This window comes from Anolis sagrei, chromosome 5, assembly GCF_037176765.1.
Source record: "Anolis sagrei isolate rAnoSag1 chromosome 5, rAnoSag1.mat, whole genome shotgun sequence".
NCBI lineage: Eukaryota > Metazoa > Chordata > Lepidosauria > Squamata > Dactyloidae > Anolis > Anolis sagrei.
The window spans coordinates 2,428,552-2,451,051 of record NC_090025.1 but is presented as its reverse complement, the minus strand read 5'-3'; the positions used below and the strand labels follow the sequence as shown (position 1 = coordinate 2,451,051).

At 48.3% G+C, this 22,500-nt stretch overlaps 1 protein-coding gene across 1 annotated transcript in view; it reads left to right on the top strand.

The window, feature by feature from the left end:
* CYP26B1 (cytochrome P450 family 26 subfamily B member 1) overlaps positions 1 to 22,500 on the top strand; it is a 49,893-nt gene that overhangs the window by 3,809 nt on the left and 23,584 nt on the right. The window contains exon 2 of the mRNA XM_060779519.2: positions 8,118 to 8,342. Coding sequence (XP_060635502.1) covers positions 8,118 to 8,342 — 225 coding nt within the window. The remainder of the gene's footprint in view (positions 1 to 8,117; positions 8,343 to 22,500) is intronic.

The window sequence follows — 22,500 nt, the reverse complement described above, 5'->3', positions numbered from 1 at the left end:
AAGCTTTGGCCTTCCAGGTGTTAGGAATGGTGGGTGTTGAAGTCCAAAACACTTGGAAGGAGGGCCGAAGTTGGCCCTGGCCTGCTCTATCTCATGCACACCACCTGAGCCCTCTCGACAGATGCCCACTCAGCCTCTCCCACCGTTTTAGAATTAGAGGGGGTTGAATGGACTTGCAAATGTGAGTAGATCAATAGGTACCGTTCCGGCGGGAAGGTAACGGCGCTCCATAAAGTCATGCCGGCCACATGACCTTGGAGGTGTCTACGGACAACGCTGGCTCTTCGGCTTAGAAATGGAGATGAGCACCACACCCCAGAGTCAGACATGACTGGACTTAATGTTCAGGGGACTACCTTTACCTTTACCTGAATGGACTTAGGACTCTGGCTAAAGTGGGATGGGACTCTCGTCATGTGTGGGCGATGCATGGACTGCAGAGCCCATGGAGTGGGGGCCCCAGTAGAACTCTCAGGAGGACACCACTGAAACCCTCCTGACAGATGCCCACCCAGGCTCCAGGCATTGCCCCTTTAAGAGCGTGGGGATGGAGAGACCCCCTCCCCACCCCCAGCCTTGCCTTGCCTTCCAGGAGTCCCAAGGCTTGCCCTTCCTTCCTGGGAGGCTGCTCCTTGGGTGGGACACGCGTCTGCACGTGTACGTGTGAACGCGTGTGAATGCGTGACACCGGAGGGGATGGGAGACCCAGGCGCCCAGCAGGGCAAGGGTTAACCTTTGGGGCTTCAATGGGCCTTTCTTTTTGGGTCAGGTTTCTCTCTCTCTCTCTCTCTCCCCCCCCCCCCCCTTTTCCACAAGGCTCCCTCCAAGGCTAAAAATACAAAAACGAGAGAGAGAGAGAAAATATTGTATAAATTGGACTGGGCCCTGGCGAGAAAAAAAGGGAGAGAAAACCTCCCGGCCACATAAAGGTGCCCTTTGTGCGCCCGTGGAAATGTTGTACAAATAACCCTTTATTAATGCCACAAAAAGTACTTTTAATTATATTTACGCAGAGCGGGAAACACAGGGGTCACCTGAACGTCTGAACCTCACAAGTGGACTTTTGTTGGGAGCCCACAAGGAGGGGAAACACCCCCCCCAAACTCCCCTCTTGCTCCAAAGATGGGGAGGGGGAGCCCCTGCCTGGAAAAGACCCCCTTTCCCCCCAAGATGGTGGGGGGATTTAAAGGGACAGCTCGCTTTGGAAGCTCACCTGGGGAGGGGAGGGCCCCCCACCCAAATCTCACAGGAATGTGGCCCATCTCTTGGTGTGGGGGAGTCTCTTGGGTGGCCATCTGTCAGGAATGCTTTGAATGCGATTATCCTGCTTCTTGGGAGAATGTCATTGGACTGCACAGCACACCAGGTCTCTTCCAACTCTAGGATTCTATGTTCAGCAGTGGAACTCTCTGCCCCAAAGTGTGGTAGAGGCTCCTTCTTTGGAGGCTTTGAAGCTGAGGCTGGATGGCCATCTGTCAGGGGTGATTTGAATGAGATTTTCCTGCTTCTTGGAAGAATGGGATTGGGCTGGATGGCCCATGAGGTCTCTTCCAACTCTAGGATTCTATGTTCAGCAGTGGAACTCTCTGCCCCAGAGTGTGTTGGAGTCTCCTTCTTTGGAGGCTTTGAAGCAGAGGCTGGATGGCCATCTGTCGGGGTGATTTGAATGAGATTTTCCTGCTTCTTGGCAGAATGTCATTGGACTGGATGGCGCACCAGGTCTCTTCCAACTCTAGGATTCTATGTTCAGCAGTGGAACTCTCTGTCCTGGAGTGTGGTGGAGGCTTTTAAACAGAGGCTTGATGGCCATCTGTCAGGAATGCTTTGAATGTGATTTCCTGCTTCTTGGCAGAATGGGATTGGACTGGATGGCACACCAGGTCTCTTCCAGCTGTAGGATTCTATGTTCAGCAGTGGAACTCTCTGCCCCAGAATGTGGTGGAGGCTGCTTCTTTGGAGGCTTTGAAACAGAGGCTGGGTGGCCATCTGTCGGGGGTGTTCTGAATGAGATTTTCCTGCTTCTTGGCAGAATGTGATGGGACTGTATGGCGCACCAGGTCTCTTCCAACTCTAAGATTCTATGTTCAGCAGTGGAACTCTCTGCCCCAGAGTGTGGTGGAGGCTCCTTCTTTGGAAGCTTTGAAACAGAGGCTGGGTAGCCATCTGTCAGGAATGCTTTGAATGCAATTTTCCTGCTTCTTGGCAGAATATGATTGGATTGGATGGCCCACAAGGTCTCCACCAGCTCTAGGATTCTATGTTCAGCTGTGGAACTCTCTGCCTGAAGTGTGGTGGAGGCTCCTTCTTTGGAGGCTTTGAAGCAGAGGCTGGATGGCCATCTGTTGGGGGTGTTTTGAATGAGATTTTCCTGCTTCTTGGCAGAATGGGGTTGGTCTGGATGGTGCACCAGGTCTCTTCCAACTCTAGGATTATATGAAGTTATATTATATGGTCAGTGTAGACAACGCAAGGGCAAACTTTCTAACTTGGGGGGCCTCCCTGCTAGGAAGACTGGAAGGAAGGAAGTGAAGGAGGAAGGAAAGAGAGAAGGAAAGAAGGATGAAAGGGATGAAGAGAAGGATGGAAGGAGAAAGAGAGAGAGGGGGAAGAGGGGATGAAAGAGGGAAGGAAGGAAAGACAAAAGGGAAGGAAGGATGAAAGGGAAGGATGGAAGGAAGGGAAGGAGGAAGGAAAGAGGGAAAGAAGGAAGAAAGGGAGGAAAGATAAGGGAGGAAGGACAGAAGGAGAAAGAGGGAGATGTGGGAGGTAAGAAGGAAGGAAAGAGGGAAGGAAGGAAGGAAGGAAGTGTGGAAGGGAATGGAGGGTGGGGGAAAGAAGGAAGGAGAGAAGAGAAGGAAAGGAAGACAAAAGGGAAGGAAGGAAAGAGAAAGCAGGAGAGAGGGAAGGATAAAAGCGAAGGAAATAGGGAAAAGAGAGCTAGGGAGGGAAGAAAGGAAGGGAAGGAGGAAGGAAAGAGAAGGAAGGAAGGAGAAAGAGTAAGAGATGGAAGGAAAGACAAAAGGGAAGGCTGAAAGGGAAGGAAGAAGGAAAAAAGAGAAGGAAGAAAAGGAGAGAAGGATGAAAGTAAGGGAAGAATAAAGGAAAAAGAAGGAAGGAAGGAGAGGGAAAGAGGAAGAGACAAAAGGGTGGAAGGGAAGGAGGGAAGGAAAAAGAAGGAAGTAAGGAGGGAGGAAAGAGGGAAGGAAGGAAAACAAAAGGGAAGGAAGAAAGGGAAGGAGGAAGGAAAAAGAGAAGGAAGGAAAGGATAAAAGAAAGAAGGGTGGAAAGACAAAAGGAAAGGAAGGAAGGAGAAAGAGGGAGAGAGGGAAGGAGAAAAGGGTGGAAGGTAAGGAAGGGAGGGAAGGAGAGAAAGAGGAAGAGAGGAGGGAAGAAAGGATGAAAGGATGGTAGGAAGGAAAGGATGGTGCGAGAGAGGAGGGCCTGAGAAAAGAGCCCAAGGGAGTAGACTCAGGTATGTTGAAGTGCATGCTATGCATCTACACCGGGCATGGGCAAACGTGGGCCCTCCAGGTGTTTTGGACTACAACTCCCACCATTCCTAGCAGCTCAAGTTTGCCCATGCCTGGTCTGCACTGACCATATAACAGTTTCAAACTGCATTGCAAGGGTTCCAAAGTCAACGCTTCAGCCTCAGTGAGAGTAACTATATGCTTGCAAAAGTATTTGGCAGTTGTGCAAATGGTGAGATAGCGAATGGTGAGATTGCACTGTAGCATGCACAATGCGGTATCTGCACTATTGCTCAATGTGCAATGCTCAAAGTGTCCCAATAAGTATTGTCGAAGGCTTTCATGGCTGGAATCACTGAGTTGTTGTAGGTTTTTTCAAGCACTATATGGTCATGTTCTAGAGGCATTAAGTGTCCCAATAAGTGTGCATCAATGTGCAATGCTATCTGTGCATGATGCATAGGAATCCTCACACCATGCAGTATGCTCAGCATTGCAACAGGTGTGCCAGTGCTCAATGAGGTATCCATATGCAATGCCAAACATGCACCGTTGTAGCCTGCAAAATATGTAAAGCAGGGCATGCATTGTACAGTGTGTAAAAATGCAAAACAGTGCACAATGGTGCCACATGTCCCACAACCTTGATCTGAATGTGGGTATTGAGCATCAGCTAACTTCAGTGCTCTATCCAGAGAAAGGTGCGATAAGAATACAGTAAATAAATTAAAACAAGCATGTGGAATGGTAATGGTGCACCAAGAGTCAGTGTTAAATGGACATTCATGTGCAGTGTTGCATGTGCATAACAATGTACCTTGCAATATATGCATGGTGCATAATGCACACTGTGTATGCAGAAGTTCAAAACAGTGCACGACAGTGGCACACAGCGTTTTAAAGAAGCTTGCAAATCATCCAAGTGCTTCTGAAGGTAGTCTTAGCTTTGCGTAAGTTCACGCAGCCAAGAAAGACTAGGATCCAAGCCAAGGAACTGTAGAGTTGGGACCCCCAAAGGTCATGTAGTCCACCCCCTGCTGTTATTCCATACAGCTTGGTGGAAATACCTCCTCCATGCTTGGATTTCACTCATGGATTGGTGAGATAGTGCACATAATGCCCATGCTCCTGGGCATGATACTTTCCTTCTAATCTGATGTTCTGGGAGGTCAACCAAGAGTGTTTTGGGAAATGACTTTGGGAGATGTTCACTTAGGAGAAGATCAGATGGAGAAGTGAGATGTTGGACGTTCACCTAGGAGATCAGATGGACAATTGAGATGTTGGAGACATGTTTACATTCTTGTTTACCAGAGGCTGGGATAGAAAGCAATGGATCTGAATCACGAGAGAAGGCATTCCACCTTGGCTGATGTTGTTGTTAGCTGTGTCTTATGCGTGGCTTTGGAGGGTGGTGGGCTCTCCATCTTTGGTGGCCTTCAAGTAGGCATTGAAGGAATGGGGGGATGTCAGGTTAGAGATGCATGAGTGCAAACTGCTACCACACTTGATCATTTAGGACAGTGGTTCTCAATCTTCCGAATGCCGCGACCCTTTAATACAGTTCCTTATGTTGTGGTGACCCCCAACCATAACATTGATTTTGTTGCTACATCATAACTGTAATTTCGCTACTGTTATGAATCATAATGTAAATATCTGATATGCAGGATGTATTTCCATTCACTGGACCACATTTGGCACAAATACCCGATATGCTCACATTTGAATACTAATTTGGGTTGATTTTGTTATTTGGGAGTTGTAGTTGCTGGGATTTATAGTTCACTTACACTCAAAGAGCATTCTGAACTCCACCTATGATGGAATTGAACCAGACTTGGCCACACAGAACTCCCAAGACCAAGAGGAAAATACTAGAAGGGTTTGGTGGGCATTGACCTTGAGTTTTGAGAGTTGTAGTTCACCTAGATCCAGAGAGCACTGTGGACTCAAATAATGATGGATCTGGACCAAACTTGGCATGAATGTTCAATATGCCCAAATGTAAACACTGGTGGAGTTTGGGGAAAATAGAATCATAGAATCATAGAATCAAAGAGTTGGAAGAGACCTCATGGGCCATCCAGTCCAACCCCATTCTGCCAAGAAGCAGGAATATTGCATTCAAATCACCCCTGACAGATGGCCATCCAGCCTCTGTTTAAAAGCCTCCAAAGAAGGAGCCTCCACCACACTCCGGGGCAGAGAGTTCTACTGCTGAACGGCTCTCACAGTCAGGAGGTTCTTCCTCATGTTGAGATGGAATCTCCTCTCTTGTAGTTTGAAGCCATTGCTCCATTGCGTCCTAGTCTCCAGGGAAGCAGAAAGGAAGCTTGCTCCCTCCTCCTCCCTGTGGCTTCCTCTCACATACTTATCCATGGCTATCATGCCTCCTCTCAGCCTTCTCTTCTTCAGGCTAAACATGCCCAGCTCCTTAAGCCGCTCCTCATAGGGCTTGTTCTCCAGACCCTTGATCATTTGAGTCGCCATCCTCTGGATACATTCCAGCTTGTCAATATCTCTCTTGAACATTTGGGAGTTGTAGTTACTGGGATTTATAGTTCACCGACAATCAAAGAGCATTCTGAACCCTGCCAACGATTGAATTGGGCCAAACTTCCCACACAGAACCTCCACGACCAACAGAAAATACTATGTTTTCTGATGGTCTTTGGCGACCCCTCTGACACCCCCTCATGACCCCCCCAGGGGTCCCGACCGCCAGGTTGAGAAACACTGGTTTAGGATATTTTTGGGTTTTCTTCAGGTCTGTTTCTTGTGGGTTAGGAAGACCCAGTGTGCATCTGAGCATGTGTAGAATTCTCCTTTTGCCAGTGAGCAACCACACGGAAACATCTATGGGTCTTCTTGGGCCTCCATGCTTTTCACTCATGGGATGGTGAATGAGCATTAGTAAATTACTGTGAGGTAATGTACAGAATGTATTGTCGAAGGCTTTCATGGCTGGAATCACTGGGTTGTTGTAGGTTTTTCGGGCTGTCTGGCCATGTTCTAGAAGCATTCCCTCCTGACGTTTCACCTTGATCTATGGCAGGCATCCTCAGAGGTTGTGAGAGCTCCCAACCTCTGAGGATGCCTGCCATAGATGCAGGTGAGACGTCAGGAGAGTATGCTTCTAGAACATGGCCAGACAGCCCGAAAAAGCTACCACAACCCAATGAACAGAATGCCCATAGAATCCTAGAATCCAAGAGTTGGAAGAGACCTCCTGGGCCATCCAGTCCAACCCCATTCTGCCAAGAAGCAGGAATATTGCATTCAAAGCACCCCTGACAGATGGCCATCCAGCCTCTGTTTCAAAGCCTCCAAAGAAGGAGCCTCCACCACACTCCGGGGCAGAGAGTTCCACTGCTGAACGGCTCTCACAGTCAGGAAGTTCTTCCTCATGTTCAGGTGGAATCTCCTTTCTTGTTCCTGAGCATGATGCTGTTTTGTGTCTTGTCGAAGATAGAAAAGCATAGCAAAGACACTCAATGTGCAAACACGTGTGGAGTTCACAAACACATCTGCTTCATCTGAGGAAGGTTGGCTTCCTCTTAGCGACACACACATACATGAACTGTGCCACACATGTAGCACATACCACACCCCCCCTCGCTACCTCTGAGGATGCCTAGAAGCATTCTCTCCTGACGTTTCACCTGCATCTATGGCAGACATCCTCAGAGGTTGGGAGGTCTCACAACCTCTAAGGATGCCTGCCACAGATGCAGGCGAAACGTCAGGAGAGAATGCCTCTAGACCAAGGCCATACAACCCGAAAAAACCTAAAACAACCCTCTAGCGCATACTGTTTGCCATCGTGCCACAGATGCATTCTCTTAACAGTGCCGGAAGCAGAATTGCACACGCGGCAACGTTGTCCCTTCCAGTGGCGCATTGCTCATGTATCTGCACATGGAGATAGTTGCACCACAATGTACAGGTGTTGCACTTCAAGCGGTGGATGTGGTGTTGTGGCTGAAAAATGTGCAGCCTAATCAGAGTTTATGCGACACTGAGCACATGTACATGATAGAACCAATGAGTTTTGACATATTGGATATGGTTCTGTGAGTGGAAGCCTGGGAGACGTAGTATTACAGAATCTTCTGCCACACATGTAGCACATACTGTAGCACACTTCTGCCACACATATAGCACATACAGATACATGAGCAATTCGCCACTGGAAGGGACAACATTGCCATGTGTGCAATTCCGCTTCCGGCGCTGTCAAGAGAATGCATCTGTGGCACGAGTGTGAACTACAACTCCCAGGGCTCTGGAGCATTCAGAAGTGGGGTCAAACTGCCTTTGTTTTACAGTGTAGATGCACCCAGAGAACTTGCAAAACTACAACTCCTAAGATTGAGCCATTAATTCCATAATATAGATGTGCATAGGGAGCGCACACAACTTTGCCAAACTATGACCTCTCAGGATGCTATAGCACTTCAGCCCTCCAGGTGTTTTGGACTCCAACTCCCACAATTCCTAACAGCCTACCGGCTGTTAGGAATTGTGGGAGTTGGAGTCCAAAACACCTGGAGCGAAGGCCGAAGTTGGCTCGGTCCTGGATGCATGCTTTGCTGCCGATGTCTTTGTGCCAAGGCTTGACCCTCTCCTCTCCTTGCTCTTCAGGGCTCCTTCTTCCAATCCTCGCGGAGGGAGAAGTACGGCCAGGTCTTCAAGACTCACCTTCTGGGGCGGCCCTTGATCCGGGTGACGGGGGCCGAGAACGTGCGCACCATCCTGATGGGGGAGCACAGCCTGGTCAGCACGGAGTGGCCGCGCAGCACACGCATGCTCCTGGGGCCCAACTCTGTGGCCAACTCCATCGGGGACATCCACCGGCACAAGAGGAAGGTAAGAGAATCACAGAGTGGGGCGGGAGAACCCCAAAGGCCATCTAGTCCAACCTCCTTCTGCCAGGCAGGAAAAGCACAGTCAAACCACTCCCGACAGATGACCATCCAGAAGCCTCCACAGAAGGAGACTCTAAGATTAGACTCCAGGCATGATCCGATTCGGCACACAACAGCTCTGACCATCAGGACATTCTTCCTCACTACCTCTGAGGATGCTTGCCATAGATGCAGGCGAAACGTCAGGAGAGAGTGCCTCTAGACTATAGCCATATAGCTCACAACCTGTGAGGATGCTTGCCATAGATGCAGGCGAAACGTCAGGAGAGAATGCCTCTAGACCATGGCCACATAGCTCACAACCTCTGAGGATGCTTGCCATAGATACAGGCGAAACGTCAGGAGAGAGTGCCTCTAGACCATGGCCATATAGCTCACAACCTCTGAGGATGCTTGCCATAGATGCAGGCGAAACGTCAGGAGAGAGTGCCTCTAGACCATGGCCATATAGCTCACAACCTCTGAGGATGCTTGCCATAGATGCAGGCGAAACATCAGGAGAGAGTGCCTCTAGAACATGGCCATATAGCTCACAACCTCTGAGGATGCTTGCCATAGATGCAGGCGGAACGTCAGGAGAGAGTGCCTCTAGACCATGGCCATATAGCTCACAACCTCTGAGGATGCTTGCCATAGATGCAGGCGAAACGTCAGGAGAGAGTGCCTCTAGACCATGGCCATATAGCTCACAACCTCTGAGGATGCTTGCCATAGATGCAGGCGAAACATCAGGAGAGAGTGCCTCTAGAACATGGCCATATAGCTCACAACCTCTGAGGATGCTTGCCATAGATGCAGGCGGAACGTCAGGAGAGAGTGCCTCTAGACCATGGCCATATAGCTCACAACCTCTGAGGATGCTTGCCATAGATGCAGGCGAAACGTCAGGAGAGAGTGCCTCTAGACCATGGCCATATAGCTCACAACCTCTGAGGATGCTTGCCATAGATGCAGGCGAAACATCAGGAGAGAGTGCCTCTAGAACATGGCCATATAGCTCACAACCTCTGAGGATGCTTGCCATAGATGCAGGCGGAACGTCAGGAGAGAGTGCCTCTAGACCATGGCCATATAGCTCACAACCTCTGAGGATGCTTGCCATAGATGCAGGCGAAACGTCAGGAGAGAGTGCCTCTAGACCATGGCCATATAGCTCACAACCTCTGAGGATGCTTGCCATAGATGCAGGCGAAACATCAGGAGAGAGTGCCTCTAGAACATGGCCATATAGCTCACAACCTCTGAGGATGCTTGCCATAGATGCAGGCGGAACGTCAGGAGAGAGTGCCTCTAGACCATGGCCATATAGCTCACAACCTCTGAGGATGCTTGCCATAGATGCAGGCGAAACGTCAGGAGAGAATGCCTCTAGACCATGGCCATATAGCTCACAACCTCTGAGGATGCTTGCCATAGATGCAGGCGAAACGTCAAGAGAGAATGCCTCTAGACCATGGCCATATAGCCCGAATAAACCTACAACAACCCATTCTTCCTAATGTTTAAGTGGAATCTCTTTCCTCCATTGTGTCCCAGCAGAAAACAAGCTTGCCGTTCTCCTCTTCCACGGGGTTTCTTTTCAAATATGTAAACATGGCTCTCAGGTTCCCTTTCTGGCAGCCTTCTTTTCTCCTGGTAAACACCCCCATCTCCCTAATCTGTTCCACATAGGAAGGAAGGAAGGAAGGAAGGAAGGAAGGAAGGAAGGAGTGAGGGAGGGAGGGAGGGAGGGAAGGAAGGAAAGAAAAAGGGAAGGAAGGAAGGAAGGAAGGAAGGAGGGAGGGAGGGAAGGAAGGAAGGAAGGAAGGAAGGAAAAAGGGAAGGAAGGAAGGGAAAAAGAAGGGAAGGACGGAAAAAGGGAAGGAAGGAAGGAAGGAAGGAAGGAAGGAAGGAAGGAAGGAGGAAGGGAGGGAGGGAGGGAGGGAAGGAAGGAAGGAAGGAAGGAAGGAAGGAAGGAAGGAAGGAAAAAAGGAAGGAAGGAAGGAAGGCAGGAAAAAGGGAAGGAAGGAAGAAGGAAAGGACAAAAGGAAAAAGGAAGGGGAGGAAGGAAAAAAGAAGGGAAAGAAGGAATGAAGAAACAAGGAAAGGAAAGAAGGAAGGAAGGAAGGAAGAAAAAAGAAAGAAAAGTAGGAGGAAAGAAGGGAGGGGAGGAATGAAGGAAGGAAAAAAGAAGGGAAGGAATGAAGGAAGAAGGAAAGGAGGGAATAAAGGAAGGAGAGAAGGAAGGAAGAAGGGAAGGCGGGAAGAAGAGAAGGATGGAAGGAAGGAGGGAGGTAAGGAAGGAAGAAAAAAGAAAGAAGGAGGAAAGGAAGGAAGGAATAAGGGAAGGAGGAAAGAAGGGAGGGGATGAAGGAAGGAAAAAAGAAGGGAATGAATAAAGGAAGAAGGAAAGGAGGGAAGAAAGGAAGGAGGGTAGGAGGGAAGGAAAGAAGGAAGGAAAAAGAAGGGAAAGAGGGAAGAAGGAAAGGACAGCCAGAAGGAAAGAGGGAGAGATGGAAAGAAGGAAAGCAAAAAAGGAGGGAAAGAAGGAGGAAGGAAGGATGGGTGGAAGGATGGAAGGAGGAAAGGAAGGAGGGGAGGAAGGAAGGAAAAAAGAAGGTAAGGAGGGAAAAAGGAAAGGGCAGACAGAAGGAAGGAGGGAAAGGGGGAAGGAAGGAAAGCAAAAAAGGAGGGAAAGAAGGAGAAAGGAAGGATGGAAGGAAGGAAGGAAGAAGGAAAGAATGGAAGAAAGGAGGGAAAGAAGGAAGGGAGGGAAGTAAGGAAGGTTCATTTTCCGTTCTTCTTTGGGTTGGCCTTCTTGGGATGCATAGTGCGCAAAGGAGCTTTTATGTCTTTCTGTGCTTCCAAAGTGCAGCCAACTCCATAACAATCTCCTCTGCAAACTTGGGAAGAGGTGACTTTTGTAGACTGACCGCATTGCAGAATTAATGTGATTTCATACCATTTTAGCCACAGGTCCATCTTGTGGGATCCTGGGATTTGTAGTTTATTGTGGTCCCAACCTTCAGGTTGATTCCCTTGAATTCAAGGGATGTCTTGAATGGACTTTACTCACATTGAGAAGGTCTGGGGGGGGGGGGTGACTGAGACCCCCCTCTCACCTCATTTTGGGGGCAAAGAGGGGGCTTGAGGGCCCTCCCACTTAAGAAGGACAATCCTCTGGCGCTTGCACTTTGCAAAGGGGGCTCGTGAGCATGTGCAGAGTGCCTCTCCCACACAAAGGGCAGCAGAGTCTCCCAAATTAGGCTGGAAAAAGAGGAAGGGGTGGCTGTGGACCCCCCCCCCCCCCCCGCCACAGACAGGTGTATTACCCTCACCTTCCTCTCTCCATACCTATCTTTTGGAACTTTCTTGCAAAGTGGAAAGGAAAGGCTCTTCAAAAGAGAAGAGAACGGTATTTTGAGGAATTTAAAGGGGCAATGCTCGCCTCGTGGTGGGGCCCACCGCCTCTTCAGCCAGCATTGACGCAGAGAGGGACTTTCTTTCTTGAAGACACTGAAACCTGATTGATATGAGATATACTGGAGTTGCCTTCCCCCTAAAAAAAACAAACAACATTGACATAGGTGGCTTATTATTATTATTATTATTATTATTATTATTATTATTATCAGAAACACAACAAGATGAGTCCACAGCAGACACTCTGCTGGCTGTTGAATTGGATCACACATCAGACACTTCCCAAGTGCCTAGGATTGTGTGATGTATTCGCAAATAATGCATGCAGATCCCAGTAAGGTGGACTTTTGCAGCTGGCAGATGGTCATTTTGTTTTTAAGTGCAGGCCAAGGTCTTGGGGCACTGCACCCAGTCTATTATTATTTCCTCCACAAACTCAGCTATATAGCACTCATTATCATAGAATCATAGAATCAAAGAGTTGGAAGAGACCTCCTGGGCCATCCAGTCCAACCCCATTCTGCTAAGAAGCAGGAATATTGCATTCAAATCACCCCTGACAGATGGCCATCCAGCCTCTGCTTAAAAGCCTCCAAAGAAGGAGCCTCCACCACACTCCCTCCGGGGCAGAGAGTTCCACTGCTGAACGGCTCTCTCAGTCAGGAAGTTCTTCCTCATGTTCAGATGGAATCTCCTCTCTTGTAGTTTGAAGCCATTGCTCCATTGCGTCCTAGTCTCCAGGGAAGCAGAAAGGAAGCTTGCTCCTCCCTCCTCCCTGTGGCTTCCTCTCACATATTTATACATGGCTATCATATCTCCTCTCAGCCTTCTCTTCTTCAGGCTAAACATGCCCAGTTACACTGTGTTTTTCTCTGCTATAGATACCAAATTGTGTTTAAGTGCAGGCCAAGGTCTTGAGGCACTGCACCCAGTGTGCCGATCACCACTGGGACCACCTTGACTGGCTTGTGCCAGAGTCTTTGTTGTTGTTGTTGTTGTTGTTGTTGTTGTTGTTATATTTACTCTCCTGGGATTTGAAGGCAGAGCGGGATAATAATCAAATTTTAAAACAGGGATGATGGGGAATAAGAGAAGCTGCTTTAGTGTAAGTGAGCGAGATAGGAATGCGTGATAATAAATGTTTATTTCTCCCCCGCCTGTCCTTACGGCTCAAGGAGGGGCACAACAGAGTTCAAACACAGCATCCTAAAAATATGCAGCAAAAGGCATATATTAAAATAGGCATGGGCAAACTTCGGCCCTCCAGGTGTTTTGGACTGCAATTTGTTTCGCGTCAGGAACAATTTGAGAAAACTGCAAGTTGCTTCTGGTGTGAAAGAATTGGCCGTCAGCAAGGACATTGCCCAGGGTACTTTGCCAGGATGTTTTCCTCTCTGTATCATTCCAATTTTAGTATATGTGCTGCCAAAGCGAGCACGTTGCCAGGATGTTTTGATGTTTTCCCATCCTTGTGGGAGGCTTCTCTTATGTTCCCGCATGGGGAGCTGGAGCTGACAGAGGGAGCTCATCCGCGCTCTCACCAGATTCGAACCTCTGACACACATTTGCAAAACGTCATGCCGATACATTTGCAAAACTTCAGACAGAAACATTTGCAAAATTTCAAAGAGAAACATTTGCAAAATTTCATGTAGAAACATTTGCAAAATTTCATGTAGAAACATTTACAAAAATTCATGCCGAAATAGTTACACACATACATGTACACATGCACGCATACATATACATAGACACATGCAAACACATATACACGCACACACATATACATATATACATACATACATACACATATATGCACACAAATATGCATATAGATAAGCACACACATATACACAATATACATACACACATATAAACACAGAAATACACAAATATATACACATACACAAACACATATATGCACCCACATATATATGCAAACACATATTAAAAAACCTAAAAATACATCATATACATATATATAGACATATGCTCATATACATATACTCATGCACACATTCACACACACACCTATATATATGCACAAGCACACACAAATATATATACATATATACACACATGTATATACATACACACATACATACACATATCCATATACATGCACACATATATACACATGCATACACACAAATATACATATAGACAAGCATGCGCATATACACAATATACATACACACATATAATCACACAAATACACAAATATATACACATGCACACACACCTATACACCTATATATATATATATATATATATATATATGCAAATACACATATATACACTTATATACAAATATATATACATATATACACACACAAAACACATATACAGAGACTGGGCCACAGCAATGTGTGGCAGGGGACAGCTAGTTTGTGTATAATCTTGCTTTCCTTTCCTCAATGAGAGAGAAGGTGGCTAGATGCACAAATGGGAAGGTCAGCCTACAGGTCCCTTCCACGCAGCTGTATCAAATCCACATTGAACTGGGTTATGTGACAGTGTGGACTCAGATAACCCAGCTCACAGCAGATATTATTGTGGGATTTTCTGCCTTGATATTCTGGGTTAGGTGGCTGTGTGGAAGGGCCCCACAACCCCCCAGATTCCATAGAGCAATTCAAGTGGGGTCAAACTGCATTCGTTTTGCATGTACATAGTAGATGCCCCCTTTCTAGGTTCTGTTTACTATATGTTTTTTAGTGTCCTGTGAACGTCTAAATAACAAAATCCAGGGTCTTTTGGAAATGTTGGAACAGGGATCTAAAAAGTCCTAGGCTTGGGCTCAGCCTTTCCGAGCCTCTCTGTCCAGAGAGGGTCAGGCTAGATGTCCTCAAGGGTTCCCAACTGGGACCGCTAGCAGAGAGGCCAATTTAGGGCTTTTAGGGTGGGACTAAACCCACCTCCCCTTTCCCAAATGAGGCTCTGCAGCTATGGCAAGTGGCAAGTTGAACTCCAGTAACCTGGGAAAGCCATCCGGCCCGCCTTAAAGGGGCAATGCCCTCCCATTCCTTTCACACTTTCAACAGGAGTCTGTTGAAAATCAAAGGGGGCCCTTCCTCCAGGTGTTTTGGACTTAAACTCCCACAATTTGCTGCTAGGAATTGTGGGAGTTGAAGTCCAAAACACCTGGACATAAGGAAAAAGGCAAGGCTCGCCTTCTACTGCTCCAGAGACCATTGAATCCAATGAAGCCATGGCTTCAAATAGCAGGTTCCACCTGAACATTAGGAAGAATGTCCTGGGAGAAAGAGTTGTTTGGAATATGGGTGCCATGGAGTCTCCTCTGTGGAGAGGATGGATGGTCATCTGTTGGGAGGGCTTGGATTGGGTTTTCTTTCATGGCATTGGGGGTTGGACTAGATGGCCCTTGGGGGTCCCTTCCATTTCTATGTGTCTAGGCCTCTATTGCAATTTGGAAAGTTTGGTTCTGCAAAGAAGAGGCTGGATGGCCATCTGTCGGGAGAGCTTGGATTGGGTTTTCTTTCATGGCATTGGGGGTTGGAATAGATGGTCCTTGGGGGTCCCTTCCAACTTCTGTTGCAATTTGGAAAGTCTGGTTCTGCAAAGGATTCCAAACAGAGGCTGGATGGCCATCTGTTGGGAGGGCTTGGATTGGGTTTTCTTTCACTGCATTGGTAGTTGATGGTCCTTGGGAGTCCCTTCCAGTCTCTGTTGCAATTTGGAAAGTCTGGTTCTTCAAAGGATTCCAGACAGAGTCTGGATGGCCATCTGTCGGGAGGGCTTGGATTTGGTTTTCTTTCATTGCATTGGGGGTTGGACTAGATGGCATTTGGGGGTCTCTTCCATTTCTAGATGTCTAGGCCTCTATTGCAATTTGGAAAGTCTGGTTCTGCAAAGGATTCCAAACAGTGGCTGGATGGCCATCTGCTGGGAGGGCTTGGATTTGGTTTTCTTTCATTGCATTGGGGGCTGGACTAGATGACCCTTGGGGATCCCTTCCACCCTCTGTTGCAATTTGGAAAGTCTGGTTCTTCAAAGGATTCCAGAGGTTGGATGGTAATCTGTTGGACGACTTGGATTGGGTTTTCTTTCATGGCATTGGGGGTTGGACTAGATGGTCCTTGGGGGTCCCTTCCAACTTGCAATTTGCAATTTGCAATGTTGCAATTTGGAAAGTCTGGTTCTGCAAAGGATTCCAAACATAGGCTGGATGGCCATCTGTTGGGAGGGCTTGGATTTGGTTTTCTTTCATGGCATTGGGGGTTGGACTAGATGGTCCTTGAGGGTCCCTTCTAGCCTTTGTTGCAATTTGGAAAGTCTGGTTCTTCAGAGGATTGCAGAGGTTGGATGGTCATCTGTTGGGACGTCTTGGATTGGGTTTTCTTCCATGGTATTGGGGGTTGGACTAGATGGCCCTTGGGAGTCCCTTCCAGACTAGATGGCCCTTGGGGGTTTATTCCAGCTCTAGGTGTCTAGGCCTTTATTGCAATTTGGAAAGTCTAGGTTTGCAAAGGATTCCAAACAGAGGCTGGATGGCCATCTGTTCAGAGGGCTTGGATTGGGTTTTCTTTCACTGCATTGGGGGTTGGGCTAGATGGCCCTTGGGGGTCCCTTCCAGCTCTAGGTGTCTAGGCCTTTATTGCAATTTGGAAAGTCTAGGTTTTCAAAGGATTCCAGACAAAGGCTGGATGGCCATCTATTGGGAGGGCTTGGGTTGGGTTTTCTTTCACGGCATTGGGGGTTGGGCTAGATGGCCCTTGGGGGTCCCTTCCAGCTCTAGGTGTCTAGGCCTTTATTGCAATTTGGAAAGTCTAGGTTTGCAAAGGATTCCAAACAGAGGCTGGATGGCCATCTGTTCAGAGGGCTTGGATTGGGTTTTCTTTCACTGCATTGGGGGTTGGACTAGAAGGCCTTTGGGGGTCCCTTCCAACTTTAGTGTCTAGGTCTCTATAGCAATTTGGAAAGTCCGGTTGTGCAAAGGAAGGCTTGTGCGGGGCGGAACTGGAAGGCAACCTTTCAAAGTGCCTTGACGAACCCTTCAATTTTGAGTTTCCTCTTTCGGCCGCCCAAAGGTCAGGCGAGCAATTACTTTCAGGGACTTCTAAATCCTTCTCCGAAGGCTTTGCTCTGGAACCGAGGCTGGCTCTGCCCCTTCCCCTCCCCTGACCCCCTTCTGTTTGCTTTGCCCACACATCCGAGGAGGGAAAATCAAAGGGGGGGGGGGCACACGAAAGGCCAGTGCCAAGCTTTGCAGTTGTGTTGCTGGGGTGGCTCCTTTGGGGGTGGAGTGGCCACCCTCTGTTTTGTGGGGCATCTTGTGCGGTGTGTCATAGAATCATAGAACAATAGAGGTGGAAGAGACCACATCTTCCAACTGGGCACCACAATTCAAGAGAGATATTGACTCTAAGCTGGAATATGTCCAGAGGAGGGCGACTAAAATGATCCAGGGTCTTGAGAACAAGCCCTATGAGGAGCGGCTTAAGGAGCTGGGCATGTTTAGCCTGAAGAAGAGAAGGCTGAGAGGAGATATGATAGCCATGGATAAATATGAGAAGGGAATATGTCATAGGGAGGGTGACTAAATGATCAAGGGTCTGGAGAACAAGCCCTATGAGGAGCGGCTTAAGGAGCTGGGCATGTTTAGCCTGAAGAAGAGAAGGCTGAGAGGAGATATGATAGCTATGGATAAATATGAGAAGGGAATATGTCATAGGGAGGGTGGCTAAATGATCAAGGGTCTGGAGAACAAGCCCTATGAGGAGCGGCTTAAGGAGCTGGGCATGTTGAGCCTGAAGAAGAGAAGGCTGAGAGGAGACATGAGAAGAGCCATGTATACATATGTGAGAGGAAGTCATAGAGAGGAGGGAGCATGCTTGTTTTCTGCTTCTCTGGAGACTAGGACGCAATGGAGCCATGGCTTCAAACTACAAGAGAGGAGATTCCATCTGAACACGAGGAAGAACTTCCTGACTGTGAGAGTCGTTCAGCAGTGGAACTCTCTGCCCCGGAGGGAGTGTGGTGGAGGCTCCTTCTTTGGAAGCTTTTAAGCAGAGGCTGGATGGCCATCTGTCAGGGGTGCTTTGAATGCAATATTTCTGCTTCTTGGCAGAATGGGGTTGGACTGGATGATGGCCCAGGAGGTCTCTTTCAACTTTATGCTTCTATGATTCTATGACATGCTTTTGCACATGGCACAAGGCGCTGGCAAGGAAACAGGGCAGAACTTTGCACCGAGTCTGGACTGAAAACGAGAGCACCTCCAAGGATCGCACAATAGCCCCTTCTACGCTGACCAATATCCAATTATCTGGCAGTGTTGTTGTTGTTGTTGTTCATTCATTCAGTCGTTTCCTACTCTTCGCGCCATGCGCCATGTGCAAAAGCAGGTTTCTTCCCTCTGGTCCCTAGGACCCTCCTCTTAGAATCATAGAATCCTAGAATCCTAGAATCAAAGAGTTGGAAGAGACCTCATGGGCCATCCAGTCCAACCCCATTCTGTCAAGAAGCAGGAATATTGCATTCAAATCACCCCTGACAGATGGCCATCCAGCCTCTGCTTAAAAGCTTCCAAAGAAGGAGCCTCCACCACACTCCAGAGCAGAGAGTTCCACTGCTGAACGGCTCTCACAGTCAGGAAGTTCTTCCTCATGTTCAGATGGAATCTCCTTTCTTGTAGTTTGAAGCCATTGTTCCATTGCGTCCTAGTCTCCAAGGAAGCAAAAAAACAAGCTTGCTCCCTCCTCCTCCCTGTGGCTTCCTCTCACATATTTTATACATGGCTATCATATCTCCTCTCAGCCTTCTCTTCTTCAGGCTAAACATGCCCAGCTCCTTAAGCCGCTCCTCATAGGGCTTGTTCTCCAGACCCTTGATCATTTGAGTCGCCCTCCTCTGGACACATTCCAGCTTAGAGTCAATATCTCTCTTGGATTGTGGTGCCCAGAATTGGACACAATACTCCAGGTGTGGTCTAACCAAAGCGGAATAGAGCATGGGGAGCAGGACTTCCCTGGACCTAGGCACTCGGCTCCTATTAATGCACACCAACATCCCATTGGCTTTCTTTGCCGCCACATCACATTCCTGGCTCATGTTTAACTTGTCCACGAGGACTCCAAGATCATTTTCACACGTCTTGCTCTCGAGCTAGGCATTGCCTCCCATTCTGTCTCTTTGCATTTCGTTTTTTCTACCAAAGTGGAGTATCTTGCATTTGTCCCTGTTGAACTTCATTTTGTTAGTTTTGGCCCTTCATCTCTCTAATCTGTCAAGATCGTTTTGAATCCTGCTCCTGTCCTCTGGAGTCTTGGCTATCCCTCCCAATCTGGTGTCGTCTGCAAACTTGATGATCATGCCTTCTAGCCCTTCATCCAAGTCATTAATCAAGATCAGGACCGGGCCCAGGACGGAACCCTGCTTGTGGCACTCCACTCGTCGCTTCTTTCAAGATGAAGAGGAAGCATTAGTGAGCACCCTCTGGGTTCGTCCATTTAACCAATTCCAGATCCACCTCACCGTAGTTTTGCCTCGCCCATGTTTCTTCCCTCTGGTCCCCAGGACCCTTTTGTTTTTCCTTCTGTGGATCTGCCAATCCAGAGGCTTGCTCTTGCCCGCGGGTGCCACCCCACGAGCCAAAAAGCCCGGCCCTTGCGATTGGCAAGTCCACTGGACCATCAAGTCAAGCTTTGAGCGCCAGCCAAGTCTTGTGCGGCTCCGGATGTGGCACCGAGCGAAGGCTGCGCAGAACGTGCTTGGAGCTTGGAGGGGCCGGGTTGGCCCCCTGAGACCAAACACCGTCTCTTTCTCAGTCAATTCAAGAGCCTATAAACTAGAGGAAACATCTCACTTTCCATCCAAGACCTTCTGGAATGGGCAACAAATCTATGGCAAGACTAGGAAGCAAAAGGGCTGGTAGAGGTCTTGAGTCTCCGGCCCCTTCTACACACCCATATTAAATCCAGGGACCCTTCCACACAACCCTAGATCCTGGAATATCAAGGCAGAAAATCCCACAATAACTGCTTTGAATTGGGTTATTTGACTCCACACTCAAATAACTTGGTGGCACAGTGGGTTAAACCCCTGTGCCAGCAGGACTGAAGACCGACAGGTTGCAGGTTCAAATCTGGGAAGAGTGCTGATGATATCCCTCTGTCAGCTCCAGCTCCTCATGCGGGGACATGAGAGAAGCCTCTTACATGGATGACAGAACATCAAAACATCCAGGCGTCCCCTTGGCAACGTTCACGCAGACGGCCAATTCTCTCACACCAGAAGCAACTTGCAGTTTCTCAATTCGCTCCTGACATGACAAAAATATAAAAATAAATAAAGTCTACACTCAAATAATGTGGGATTTTCTGCCTTGATATTCTGGGATATAGGGCTGTGTGTAAGAACCCCAGGTTGCCTGCTTTGAACTGGATTATAGGGCAGTGTAGTAAGGATAAGCTTTCCCCTGATATTAAGTCTAGTTGTGTCTGACTCTGCCGGGTGGTGCTCATCTCCATCTCTAAACCAAAGAGGTGGCATTGTCCATAGACACCTCCAAGGTCATGTGGCCGGCATGACTGCATGGAGTGTCGTTATCTTCCCACCAAAGTGGTACCTATTGATCTACTCACATTTGCATGTTTTTGAACGGCTAGATTGGCAGAAGCTGGGCCTAACTGTAGGAGCTCACCCTGCTCCCTGGATTTGAACCGCCAACTTTTCAATCAGCAGGTTTAGCAGCTCAGCGGTTTAACCCACTGCGCCACCGGGGGCTCCAGTGGCAGTGAAGACTCATATAATCAATTTCAAAACAGATAATGTGGATTATCTGCTTTGATAACATGGATTATATGGCAATTTTTGTTGTTATTATTGTTTATTCATTCAGTAGCTTCCACCTCTTGGTGCCCTCCTGGACCATCCCAGGCTGGAGCTCCCTGTTGATCATGGCCACCCCCATCTCCTTCAAGGTCAAGCCAGTCCCTTCAAGGAGACCATCCATCTATCTTGTCCTTGGTTGGCTCCTCTTCCTTTTTCCTTCGATTTTCCCCAGCATCATTCTCTTCTCCAAGCTTTCCTGTCTTCTCATGATGTGGCCAAAGGACTTCCTCTTGGCATCTCCTCTCCTTCCCTTCTGTGAGCAGTCAGGCTTTATTTCCTGGAGGATGGACTGGTTGGATCTTCTCGCAGTCCAAGGCACTCTCAGCACTTTCCTCCAACACCACAGCTCAAAAGCATCGATCTTCCTCCGCTCAGCCTTCCCGAAGGTCCAGCTCTCACATCCGTAGGTGACTACAGGGAATACCATGGCTTTGACTATGCGGATCTTTGTTGCCAGTGTGATGTCTCTACTCTTCACACTTTGGTCAAGATTGGTCATTGCTCTCTCTCCAAGAAGGAAACATCTGTCCAGAGGAGGACGAGTCAAGGATCAAGGGTCTGGAGAACATGCCCTATGAGGAGCGGCTTAAAGAGCTGGGCATGTTTAGCTTGCAGAAGAGAATGCTGAGAGGAGACAGGATGAGGGCAATGGATCAAGAGGTGAGGGGAAGTCCTAGGGAGGATGCAATGGAGCCATGGCTTCAAACTAGAGGAAAGGAGATTCCACCTGAACATGAGGAAGAGCTTCTTCACTGCGAGAACTGTTTAACAGTGGAACTCTCTGCTTCAGAGTTCAAAGAACTAAAGGGTCAACAAGTAAGCTCAAAAGTCTATTTACTGTCAGTAATTCATGTGGAACTATTGGCCTTATTCATGCAACGGCGTCTTCTATGGAGGCTTTGAAGCAGAGGCTGGATGGCCATCTGTCGGGCGTGCTTTGAATGCGATTTCCCTGCTTCTTGACAGAATGGGGTTGGACTAGATGGCCCACCAGGTCTCTTCCAACTCTAGGATTTTATGGTCCTCTGATTTCCTGGATGCAGTCTGCAGTGTAGAAGGGGCCTTTCCCCATGTTTTCACGATAGAACCAATTAGGAAATGACATTATGCTCCCTAGTGTAAGGATGACAAAAACAATAATAATGCGATGTCCAACTCTGCTGAGCGGTAGCAGCGACCGCGTTTCCCTTTTGCTGGAAATAGTCCGAATATTTGGAGGGAGATTGTATCTGGCAGCGGGGCAGGAGGGGATTTGCCTGGTGCCAGTCTGGTCCCGCCATGCGCGCTCCTCCCAAAGGTCACCCGCAGGTCTCCCTTCCCAGCGCCCTCCTTTCCCCTTCGGCCGACCCAAAGAGAAACAGCCGGGCAGGTCCTCCTCCGTGCAGCGCATACCTGGAGCGCTCCGCGCTCCTGCTGCCGAGACACCGGGGCAAAGAATGTTCTGCCTTAAGGAAAACCATAAAGCTCGAAATATCCTGTTTTCATTCCACCGCCGACGCCGGCGCTCAATTGCATGCTTTCAGCCTCCGTTTGCTCCTTGCTCGAGAGACTCAACATGCTCTTTCTCTCTCCTTTCTCTCCTGGAATGATGTGCTTGTGAGCGCATGGATGTGCATCTTGGGGCCAAGATATGATTTTCTAGGAATCATCAGAAATGGTTTTGCAGGTTTCTGTGCTTTGATTGTGCCTTCCTTTATGGAAGGCATGGGCAAACTTTGGCCCTCCAGGTGTTTTGGACTTCAACTCCCACAATTCCTAACAGCCTGCCAATTTACAACTCCTGGAAACAAGGGAACTCCAGACAGCAAACAACCAAGTGCCAGCTAACAACTCCTGGAAAC